This window comes from Artibeus jamaicensis, unplaced genomic scaffold (genome assembly GCF_021234435.1).
Source record: "Artibeus jamaicensis isolate MK-2021 breed Jamaican fruit bat unplaced genomic scaffold, CSHL_Jam_final contig_589, whole genome shotgun sequence".
NCBI lineage: Eukaryota > Metazoa > Chordata > Mammalia > Chiroptera > Phyllostomidae > Artibeus > Artibeus jamaicensis.
In genome coordinates this window covers 1,551,144-1,563,477 of record NW_026521896.1, presented here as the reverse complement: position 1 = coordinate 1,563,477, position 12,334 = coordinate 1,551,144, and the positions used below count along the sequence as shown (strand labels likewise).

Genomic DNA, 12,334 nt, shown 5'->3' with positions numbered 1-12,334 from the left:
CTTTAAATCAAAGCATCTAAGAGCTAGGAGGAACATTTTTTTGTTGTTGTTTCCATGATTGGACAAATCACTTGATATACTATAGAAAGTATGATACTGGTAAAATCTGACAGCTCTACGCTGCAGTGGGCCAGCACATACTTGTATGTAACCAAACTTTCCCCTTTTGTTCTCCCACAGGACATTTAGCTGCAGCTGCTGAATCAGGAAATGTAACATTACTTAATGTGTTGGATTTTATTGCCGCTATAATAAACCACCACAGACTTTATCACTCAAACAATATAAAGTTAATAGCTTACTGTTCTGTAAAATAGAAATGTGGCAAGTTCTCACTGGATTGAAATCAAAGTGTCAACAAGCCTGTATTTCCTTCTGAAGGCTCTAGGGGATAATCCATTTTTTTACCCTTTCCAGCTTCTAGAAACTCCCCACGTGTCTTGGCACAGGGCCTCTCTTCCATCTTCAAAGCCAGCAACATGGCATCTCTCTGTGCCTTCCTTCCATAGTCATGTAGTCCTCTGGTGGAATGCTCTACTTTTATGGATCACTGTGGTTATGTTGGACTCACCCGGATAATTCAGAATAATCTCCCCATTCCAAAATAGCTAATTAGGGAACTTAATTTACTTGCAGCCTTGATTCCCCTTTGTCATGTAACCCTACATATTCACAGGTTCTGTGAATTAGGATGTGGTCTTCTCTGGGGAAAGAGCATTGTTCTATCAAACACTCAGTTTCACAAAACCGATTCAATGGATGTTCATTTGATAGTATTTCCAATCATTCAGTGATCACTAAGTCACTTTTCTAAGGAATACCAGTGTCTTCTTTTTAAAGATAAATTTAATTTTTTTAGTACCTACAGAAATGATCCTTGAAAGTATAGTCTTTAGATTTTATTTTTAAAAGAAGCTTTAGATTTACAGAAAAACTGAACAGAGAGTAGAGAGTTCTCATGCATGCCCTCCTCCTATTTTCACTATTATTAATATCTTGCATTAAGTGTGGTATATTTGTTACAATTCAACCAATATTGATACATTATTAACTGAAGTCTTTATGTTATATGGGTTTTGCCAAATGCATGACACGTGCCCACCATTACAATATAACACAGGGTAGTTTCACTGTCCTAAAAATGACCTGTGCTCTACCTATACACCCCTCTGCTGCTTACTCAACCCCATGGCCACCACTGATCACATCACTATCTCTATAGTTTTGCCTTTTCCACAGTGTCTTATAGTTGGATACATAACAGTATGTAGCTTTTTCAGACTGGCTTGTTTCATTCAGCTATATGCATTTAAACTTCCTCCATGTCTTTTCATGTCTTAACAGCTCATTTCTTTTAAACACTGGATAATACTCCACTGCTGAAGGACACCTTGGTTGCTTCCAAGTTTTGGCAACTACGAATAAAGCTTCTAGTAACATCCGTGTGCAGGTTTTTGTGTGGGTATGTTTTCAGCTCCTTTGGACAAATACCAAGAAGTGTAACTGATGAATTATATGGTAAGAACATATTTGGTTTAGTAAGAAGCTGCCAAACTTTCTTCCAGGTTGGCTGTGATGGTTTTGCATTCCCACCAGCAATGACTGAGAGTTCCTGTGGCTCCGCATCCTTGCCACCACTAATTGTTGCTGTCAGTGTTCTGGATTTTGACATTCTAATAGGCGTGTAGCAGTGTCTTGTCTTAATTTGCAAATCATTGATGACATATGATGTGGAACATATTTTCATGTACTTATTTGCCATTCATAGGTTTTCTTTGTTGAGGTATCTGTTAACATCTTTGGCCCTTTTTAAAAATAAAACTGGGGAGGACTTCCGCCAAGATGGAGGCATGGGTGGAAGCACTGTGCTTCCTCCCACAACCAAGTTTAAAAACAACAAAGTTTTAGCAACAAAAAACACAGCCAAAACCACAGAAAATTGAACTTCACGGAAGTCTGACAACAACGAACCCTTTGGCCAAACCAATAAACTGGTGAAGGAGGGAGCGGTGAGATAGACCGTGCAGGCCCCAGTGGCAGGAAGCGGCAGAAGGAACCACCACTGTCCCTCTCTGACCCCGCCCCCCCCTACAGTATCACAAACCAGCGACCGGGTGGCCTCTCTCTGACCCGCCCCCACCTACAGCGTTACAAAACAGTGACCTGGATGGCCCCGCTCTGCTAAATAACTAAGCTCCTCTCCTCATACATAACAGGCACGAACAGATCAAAACATGGCTCAAGAAGAACTTAGAGCCCCAGAGCCGATAAATCTAAGTGATGAAGAAATAGCCAAACTTTCAGATGCACAGTTCAAAACACTGGTGATCAGGATGCTCACAGAACTGGTTGATTTTAGTCACACATTAGAGGAAGGCTAATGTGAAGGCTAATATGAAGGCTAAACTAATTGAAATGAATGGCAATGCACAGGAAACCAATAGTAATGGAAAGGAAACTGGGACTCAAATCAAGAGAGTGGACCAGAAAGAGGAAAAAAAAATGACCAAACAGAAAATAATGTAGAAACAAGAATTCAAAAAAATGAGGAAAGGCTTAGGAATCTCCAGGACATCTTTAAAAGTTCCAACATTTGAATTATAGGGGTACCAGAAGGGGAAGAAGAACAGCCATAAGTGGAAAACTTATTTGAACAAATAATAAAGGAGAATTTCCCCAATCTGGCAAAGGAAATAGACTTCCAGGAAATCCAGGAAGCTCAGAGAGTCCCAAAGAAGTTGGACCCAAGAAGAAACACACCAAGGCACATCATAACTATATTAGCCAAGATTAAAATGAAGGAGAGAATCCTAGAAGCAGCAAGAGATAAGGGGACAGTGACCTACAAAGGAGCTCCCATCAGACTGTCAGCAGATTTCTCAAAAGAGACCTTACAGGCAAGAAGGGGCTGGAAAGAAGTATTCCAAGTCATGAAATCCAAAGACCTACATCCAAATTGCTCTACCCAGCAAAGCTTTCATTTAGAATGGAAGGGCAGATAAAGTGCTTCTCAGATAAGATCAAATTCAAGGAGTTCATCATCACCAAGCCCTTATTATATGAAATGTTAAAGGGACTTATCTAAGAAAAAGAAGATAAAAAAAGATGAACAGTGAAAGGACAGCAAACTCACAGTTATTAACAATCACACCTAAAACAAAAGCAAACTAAGACAGCTAGATCAAGAACAGAACCATAGAAATGAAGATCACATGGAGGGTTAGCAACAGGGGAGTGGGAGAAGGAGAAGGGGGGAGAAGGACAGAAAATAAGTAGCGTAGATGGTAGGTAGAAAATAGATAGGGGGAGGGCAAGAATAGTAGGGGAGACATAGAATCTAAAGAACTTGAGACATGTGGTCATAAACTAAAGTGGGGGAATGGTGGGGGAGGGGGTGTGCAGGGTGGAGGGGAATGAAGGGGGGAATAGAACAACTGTAATGGCATAATCAATAAAATATATTAAAAAATTAAAAACAACAACAACAAAAAAATAAAACTGGGTTGTTTTCTTGTTGTTGAATTTGAAGAGTTCTTTGTGTATTTTGGATACCAGTCCTTTATCATATGTCTCTTTTGCAAATGTTATCTCCAGCCAGTGGCTTCTCTTTTTATTGTCTTGTGTCTTTCACAGAGCAGAACAATTTGTTTTTAATGAAGTCTAGCTTTCATGCATGGAGCCTTTGGTGTTGTATCTAAAAACTCATCATGAAATCCAAGATCATCTAGATTTTTTCCTAAGTTAATTCTAGGAGTTTTCTAGTTTCGTATTTTAGATTTAGGTCTTTAATACATTTGAGTTGATTTTTGTAGTGGGTGTAAGGTTTATATCTAGATTCAGTTTCTTTTTCACTTTTGCATGTGGATGTCTAATTGCTGTGGTAGCATTTATTGAACAGACTATAATTTTTCCATTGTATATTCTTTGCTCCTTTTTCAAAGGTCAGCTGGCTATATTGAAGTCAATCTATTTCTGGGCTCTCTTCTGTTCCACTGATCTGTCTGTTCTCCTGCCAAGATCATACTGTCTTGATGACTATAGCTTTATAGTGAATCTTGAAGTCAGGTAATATCAGTCCTCCAACTTTGTTCCTCTCCTTTATTATTGTGTTGGCTATTCTGGATCTTTTGCTTCTCTGTATAAACTTTAAAATCAGTTTGTCAATATCCACAAAAATAACTTGTTGGAATTTTGATTGGGATTGCACTAAATTTATAGATCAAATTGGGAAGAATCAATTATCTTGAAAATATTTAGTTTTTCTATCCATAAATGTTTCCATTTATGTAGTTCCTTGATTTTATTCATCAGAGTGTTCCTTGTATATTTGTCGTACATATTTTGTTAGATTTATACCTAAGTATTTCATTTTGGGGGATGCTAATGTAAATTTTATTGTGTTTTCAATTTTACTTGTTTATTGCTGGTATGTAGGGAAATGATTAATTTTTGTACATTAACCTTGAATCTTGCAACCCCATTATGATCACTTACTAAACCCAAGAGTTTTTTCGCCACTTATGACATTTGTATTGACATACAACAATTGACAAGGGTCCCTGTTGCCTTACACATCCTACTGAGTAAGAATCATTGAGCCATCTACATTCATTCTCATTGGGTAATATTTTTTCTCAAATTATTTAATTCCCAACACTTGATATTAACACTGACAAAAGGGAACAATAGCAATTCCTTAAAGTAGTCTGTAATTGGAAGAACATGTTTTGTTTTTATATATTAAAATTCTAAGATATTGAACAGTATATACACTAAAAAACTGAATCACAGCCTTCTTACACATTTATCTGTTCTGGAAATACCCTTTGGTTCATTTTTATTTTCCTTCTCTAGGCAAAAGGAAATCTGTTAATGCAGGTTTCAAAAGTTATTATTTCCTGACACTTGCAAACAAATATCCTTACCAAGAGGAGCCATTTGACTTTTAAACCCAAGAGTCTTCTTTAACTGATTCTTCCAGATTTTCTGCATAGACCATCATGTCATCTTTGAACAAAGACAGTCTTATATCTTCTTTTCCAACCTTATATGCTTTCTTTTCTTGTCTTATTGCATCCCCTATGATGACTATAAATTTGCTTATTCTGGAAATTTCATAAAAATGTAATCACATAAACTTTTTGTGACTGGCTTATTTCCCTTAGTATGTTTTTTTCAAAGTTTATTCATGTTGTAACATATATCAGTTTGCTGCCGAATAATATTTCATTGCCTGCATTTCTTTTTGCTGCCGAATAATATTTCATTGCCTGCATATACCAGATTCTAGTTATCTATTCTTCAGGTGACAGAAATGGGATTATTTCCACTATTTTGACTATTATAAATATTACTGCTATGAAGATTCATAAACAAGTTCAAACTCTTTGTTTGAACACCTGTTTTTTTATTCTTTTGAGCCACGTGGTAACTGTACTTATTTACTCTATTTGGGAACTGCCAGAATGTTTTCAAAGTGCTGAACACTTACTTTCTCACAGCAACATAGGGATGTTACGATTTCTCCACATTCTCAACAATTTTATTCTTTTTGACTGTAGTAATCCTAACAGTTATGAAGTGGTATTTTGTCATTTTGATTTGCTTTTCCCTGAGGACCAATAATGTTGAACATCTTTTTACATGCTTATTGGCCACTTATATATCTTCACTTTCCTGATGCATGTTCTTTGAGGCACAAAAGTTTTAAATATTTATGAAGTCCAGTTTATCTATTTTGTATTTTGTTGCTTGAGTTTGGGCATCATATCTAAGAAACCACTGCCTAGTCCCGTGTTACAAAGATTTACCCCCATGTTTACATCTAAGTTTTCTAGTTCTTCTATTTTCACAATTGTAGGCCTTGGTACCCTGGTCGAAAATAATTGACCATAAATGTGAGCATTTATTTCTGGACTCCCAATTCTATTCTATGGACCTATGTTTCTATCCTTGTGCCTGAACCACCCTGTGCTGATAACTGTAGCTTGTGGTAAGTTTTGACACAGGGAAGTTTGAGTCCTCCACAGTGTTCTCGTTCACATTGTTTTGGCTATTTTAGGTCCTCTGAATGTCCATATGGGTGTTAGGATCAATTAATGCATTTCTGCAAAGGAGTCAGCTGAGATTTTCATAGGGATTATGTTGAATCTGTACATCATTTTGGGGGGTATTGTTAAATTAGCAATATTAAATTTTCTGATTCATTGAACATGAGATGTCTTTCAATTTATTTATATCTTCTTTAGTTTCAACAATATTTTTTAGGTTCTAGTCTGTGAGTTTTTGCACTTCTTTTGTTAAATCATTCCTAAGCATTTTATTACTTTTGGTGCTAAATGGAATTGTTTATTTAATTAAATTTTCAGATTATCCATTGCAAGTACATAAAAATACAATTGATTTTTGTATATTGATTTTTATATCTAGCAATCCTACTGAGCTATTAGTTCCAATAGTTTTTTAGTGGATTACTTAGGATTTTCTATGTACAAGGTCATGTAATTGTCAAATACATTCTTAAATAGAATAAATAAAAATCATTACTTACTAATGAATAGATAACTAGAATCTGGTATATGCAGGCAATAAAATATTATTCAGTAGCAAAAAGAAATGAAGTACTGATACATGTTACAACATGAATAAACTTTGAAAAAAATACTAAGGGAAATAAGCCAGTCACAAAAACTGCATGTGATATGATTACATCTTTTTACTTCTTTTTCAGTCTGGATGCCTTATATTTCTTTTTTTTCCTACATCGGTGTCTTTGTGGACAGATGGAAAAACTTCTGAATAATTTAGAACTTGCATGTCTCGTCCCAGACTCACTTACGTGTTTGCTTTTAATATCCCCTTCTCCACCAAACCTAATCCGTAATTATTGTCTGCATGTTGTGCAGGATGCTATTGTTCTGGTTATTTATCCCCCAATCTACTGTTCATGTCTGTTTATCTGTCATTAAACACAGTCGCATAGCCTCCCTTTCTGGTAACATCTGGGTCGTACTGGCATTGCTCTCGAACTTGTTCTCATTTTCATTACCTTAACTCTTACAATAACATGACCGCGATAGTCACAATGTTAAAAGTTCTACCAGCACTATCTTGAAACAAAGCACAGCAATTAATCCATAGGTAGAATCAAAGACAAAGTGTTAAAACTCAGAATTACAATGCATTTAGGTTGGACAGTTAAGTGGCAGCACTGGGAGTGAATCACAATACTGTAACACAAGGGTGTCAAACTCATTTTCACTGGGGGCCACAGCAGCCTCGAAGTTGCCTTCAAAGGGCCCAATGTAATTTTAGGACTGTATAAATGTAACTACTCCTTAACAGTTAAGCAAGGGTTCGGTGCTGCTGCTGGGTAGAAACAAGGTGCCGGGCTGGATAAAATAAGGGTGGAGGGTTGGATTCAGCCCTTGAGCCTTGTGTTTGTCGCCTGTGCTGTAATGGCTAATCTATGATTGTGAACTGCAAATAATGGGAAACAGTGATTGACCTATGGGAGGTGAATCATCTATGTATCTCCCTTTGGCATTAAAACTATTTTGCTTTCAGCTCCTATTTTTGAGGCCATCGCTGAAAAATGGGACTTTATGCACCTTGAAAGGGGTTTGCTGGTCCATGGGACTTGCAGAGCCAAAGCTGGAAAGGTGCTGGAGAAACTGAGATGGTTGGTTGCACTAACTCTGCTCCTCTACAGGTCCAGGTTCTCCTCACATAGCCTCATGCGATGCAGCTCCCTGGGTTGCCCCCGCCTAACAAGCTCACTTTTGTGATTGCAGTTTTGCTGTTTAACTTGTTCTAGGATAAGACCATGAGACTATGGAATATTGAAGACATTGACAGCATTCCTTTGGTAATGGAGTACAAAAAGGCCCTGGGCTTAAAGGTGAAACAGGTTGGTACTGGGTAAAATAAGGCGCAATGAAAGCTTTCATTAGTTACTACTACAATTAATTTATTCTTTGAAGAAACATTTATTGAGCAACTGGGGGTAAAACCATGAACAAACAGACTGAAATCCTTGCACTGAGGGAGCTTAAATTTTAAAAGGGGAGAAAAACAAATAAATAAAAATATTTAGTGCGTCACATAGTGATAAGTAATTTGGAGAAAAACAACATAGGGAAGGGGAATGAGAGTGCTGGAGGTTGCTCTGTTTCAAAGGGTAGACAGGATAGGTTTATTAAGGTGACAGTTGTTCAAAGACTTGAAGGAGGTGGAGGGAGTGAGACGTGCAGATGTTTAGGGGAAGAACTTCTCAGCAGAGGGAACAGCCAGTGTGGAGACCCTGAGTCAGGAGTGAGCCTCATGTATTTGAGGACTGATGTGAGAGGGAGGGACTGGGAAATGAGGCCTGAGGGGACACTAGGCACATAGCTGGACAATGTGCCAGCCTCCTGCACTCTGGCAGCAGACCCTCTGGCCAGGCCCCCAGTGCCCCATTTCCCATGGAGGGGGCTCAGGTGCCTGTTTCTCTAGCAAAAGATCATGGCGGTAGAGTGGACATATCTTCTACTTCCCCAGGTGCGGCCAGGGCTGACCACAGAGGTTCTCCCTGGGCAGTGGAGGTCTGTCTCTACTAGGACTACAGACCAGACGCCTGGCTGCCACCTTAAGAGGCTGAGGAGTCTATGCTTGGTCCTCTTGAGTCTTCCTTTCCTTAGAATCCCACAGCCGCCTAAGCTTGTCTCAGGTCTGGCTGGTAGCCAGTGCTTCTGAGAATGATTAATTTGGAAACAGCACTGTGGGGCAGGGAAATGAGGGGTGGACCCACATGGACCTCATCTTTGTGGCCAGCTGGTTCTCATGGCATTTGTGGTCATGTTGGCTCTCAGACTTGGAACCTGACTGGCTACAGAGCAGTGCTTGTCCCTGTCATTCAGGGGTTGGGACACGATAAATTATACTGTAGAATAAAGATGGTTTAATTTAAAAAAGAAAGAAAGAAAGGCTGGGTTTTCTCAGAGGGCCTGCTCCATGCAGGGTTTGCCCCATCTCTCCTGCAGTCCTCAGGGTCCTGAAATAGGCAAGGGTGGCAAAGTATAGGGGCTTGGGCTGCCAGAGCAGGGGCATGCTACATCGCAGGCTTGTCTTAGGGAACTATGTCGTAGTGAGAACTCCCGAGAGACCTCTGCCCATGGCCTGAGAGCCCAGGCATGGTGTTACCCACTTGTTTGTGGGAAGCAGATGCAGTGGTGAGCTGTGCTGTGGCATCCGCTGTTCTCTGTGTGCTTTGGCCTGAAACAGGCTCCAAGAGGGAGGAGAATGCTCAGCGTGTTCATCATCTAGTAAAAATTCCTGCTTTTTCAGAAATCTTGCATATTTCCTTCTCATGGTTTTGTAAAAGTGAGGTGCCCCCAGGATGTCAAAGAATTAGGATATCTCCTTGGCCCCATAGCTCTGCTCTGCATAGAGCAGAGGATGGGATTGGACCCCCTCCTCCTGGTCCTCTCCACTGCCAAATGGCTTGCCTCTCTTCCTCCCAGAAGTACTTGCATAACTTCTGGAAGAGAGGAAGAAGTCTGTGCTCACACTTTCTCAGTGGCCTATAATTTCCACCCTTGTTTGGGGAGAGGCCCCAGAGAGGAGAGGTACCTCTCACCCTGACCTAACCCAAGGTAGTTGGATCAGGTGGGAGAATTCTAACTGCATGCCTTGATCCTCTCTGACTAGCACCTCCTTTCTGCTTTTTAAATATTTCATGTCAGTGTGAAGAATGTGACAGGCCTTTCTCCAACTATGAAAATGACATCTTTTCTGAAATAGTCACCAAATGTGTGTTCTGTCGGATGGATGCACAACACTTGTCAGCGGAGACCTCATCATCACCAGAAAAGGACTCATCAGCAAGCGGGTATAGCCTGGGCGAGGATGACTAATGGCCATCTGATCCTTTGAGTGACTTGAACACAGGCTACCTGTCATGTACATGTCAGAGCTCTGCAGAGATCTTTCTCTGGGGTCCTTCCCTGGCTGGGTGGACCTATTCTATCAAAGTGAGGCAGGGGCCAAGCCCTCAGTGGGCTCCCACCACGCCACCTCCTCAGCCCCACTCCACCTTTTTTTTTTTTTCCCACAGCACCCCTATTGAGTAGGATTGGATCCTTTCTTTTTAGTTTTTAGATAGAATAAACTTAGAACCTTTTGGAAAACTAGTATGCATGTGAATTCCAGAAGCATTTTTGTTATTTATAAGCTTATGTCTTATTCATCCAGACATGTCTGGATTCCCATTCTAGTCTCTGTTGCTAGAGACTAGAATTCCCATTCTAGTCTCAGTTGCCCTGTAAGGCAGCTCTTTGGGGCTGGCACTAGTAGCCACTGAGGAAGGGCTTGTGGGATGAAGAAGAAAGAGTGTGGGACCCCCTCTGTGGAGGAGACTGTAGATGCTTCCCTGTCTAATGCTCCCAGATGGCCACCTGCCCAGAGCAGAGGAAGGTCTGATTAGACAGGCATGTGGTGGGCTTTTCATCGCAGAATGTTTCATGCTCTCCACTCCAGACTTTTCAATTTCCAGCATGCCTCTTCCTGCTTCCACAGCATATCTACAACATCACTTCAGAAGTGAAGGTTTCAGTTGGCAGACATAAAGGGCTCCCTTGTGCATTTGGTATTGTTCACATGATTCCTGTCGAATATCATTCACATGCCCCTTGATCCATTTTAAAAGCTTAATTGCAGGACTGCTTTATTTAGTGCAGGTGACTAGCATCCACTAATTCTGCCCAGGAGCACATTAACCTTGTAGTCATTCTTTGGGGGAAGTCCTGTGCTTTGTGCTGTCCTCCTCAGTTACAACCCTAGTGACTGCTCAGACTTGAGCTGGCTGGTCAATAGTTATCCATTCATGTAATGATGTATGAACATGTCAAAATTCTAACTCTAGCTCTCTCAGCCATTCGGCTCTCCCTCGAAGAAAAGTTCTATTGCCAGTGGTCTCTGTTTTCCAACACATGGATGTATACTTCCCTTTTCTGTGGAGGATGGGTGGACTACTACACCAACACTGCCCTCACTAATGGGCACTTAGGTTGTTTCTTGTTTGTCTGCTATTACAAGTAATACCGAAGTTAATTTTCTGGTGCATATATATTTTTTCAGAAATTTACATTTCTGTGGAGGAGACTCTCCCAGCCGAGTGATTGCTGGGTGGAATGGATTAGCAGGGTATGGTTTTGTTGTTGCTCAAAGGCTCTCTAAAGTGTTGGGACAACGTCGCTGGTAGGTCTGAGTGAGGAGACCCAGGCTGGGCAAGTGAGAAGCCTAGCTAGATGGGAAGGGCCTTGCCTGGAAGCAGAATCCTCCCCATGACTGGCGTTGGTGCTCCAAAGCCAGTGTCCCTGGACTCTTCCGCTTTCAAACATGGGTCTGGTCTCGACAGAGACCAGACTGGTAGATGAGGCTCCAGGATGACAGGGTCTTTGATACCAATAGTCAGAGTGAGGCCAAGGTGGTCTGCAGAGGAGGGCGCCAGTGCGAGGAGTACGATGCGTGGTCCACCGCGGGGTGTGTGCCCAGACCCATCGCCGGGATAGTGGGCAGCCGACCGCACTAGCGAGGCAGGGATCTCTGGAGTGGGAGGTGATTCGGCCCCACGAGACAGCCTGGTGGAGTTCCCTAAGTCAGTTTTGGAGGGCGGAAGGCCCAGACCTTGAACAAACATCCTCCAAAGAGGGAAGCCTCCCTGGCTCCAGGCCCCAACTCGGACGTTAAAGAGACCCGGAAGAGAAACCTGTTCCAGCTCGGCTCCCCACGCGCCGCCGGAGCTTCAGCTCAACCACAGTAGCCTGAATAAAAGCCTAAATCACGCATGCGCCGACCACCAGCAAAAGTCATGCGCATGCGCGGGGCTGGTGGAGTAAATAGTAATGAGATAGAGATTCTCGCGGTACCTGTGCGGGCGGCGCCGTGGCTTAGTTGGTTAAAGCGCCTGTCTAGTAAACAGGAGATCCTGGGTTCGAATCCCAGCGGTGCCTCAACCGAGCACCTCGGCTCACTTTTTGCCCACTTCCAACTTCGCTCGGCACCTCTACCCTGCTCCTTCCCGTTTTGAGTGTGAAGGTGGCTCTGAGGAGTCATTTTAGAGGACGCGCCACCCTGGGAGTCCGCCCCTCAGGTCTCCGAGAGCTGCGGCACGTCTTCCACTTCGAAAACTGCCCCGAGTGGACACCCCCAGGGGGCGTTGTGGGACCACCGGGCTGCTGCTGTGTGTGCGGGACCGCAGAAAAGCTGGCGGAGGCGGTGACAGCCGGGGGCGGGGTGCGGCGGGCGCGGGGGTGGAGCTGCGGTGCGGAGGGGGCGGTGGGGAGGCGGAGCTGGG

General features: G+C 42.1%; 1 protein-coding gene and 1 non-coding gene across 2 annotated transcripts in view; both read left to right on the top strand.

The window, feature by feature from the left end:
- WDR88 (WD repeat domain 88) overlaps positions 1 to 9,893 on the top strand; it is a 51,809-nt gene extending 41,916 nt beyond the window's left edge. The window contains exons 10-11 of the mRNA XM_037139122.2: positions 7,817 to 7,909; positions 9,723 to 9,893. Coding sequence (XP_036995017.2) covers positions 7,817 to 7,909; positions 9,723 to 9,893 — 264 coding nt within the window. The remainder of the gene's footprint in view (positions 1 to 7,816; positions 7,910 to 9,722) is intronic.
- Positions 9,894 to 11,916: 2,023 nt separating this feature from the next.
- Positions 11,917 to 11,990, top strand: TRNAT-AGU (transfer RNA threonine (anticodon AGU)). The gene has a single exon. It is a non-coding gene; the product is annotated as a tRNA-Thr (tRNA).
- Positions 11,991 to 12,334: the final 344 nt, after the last annotated feature.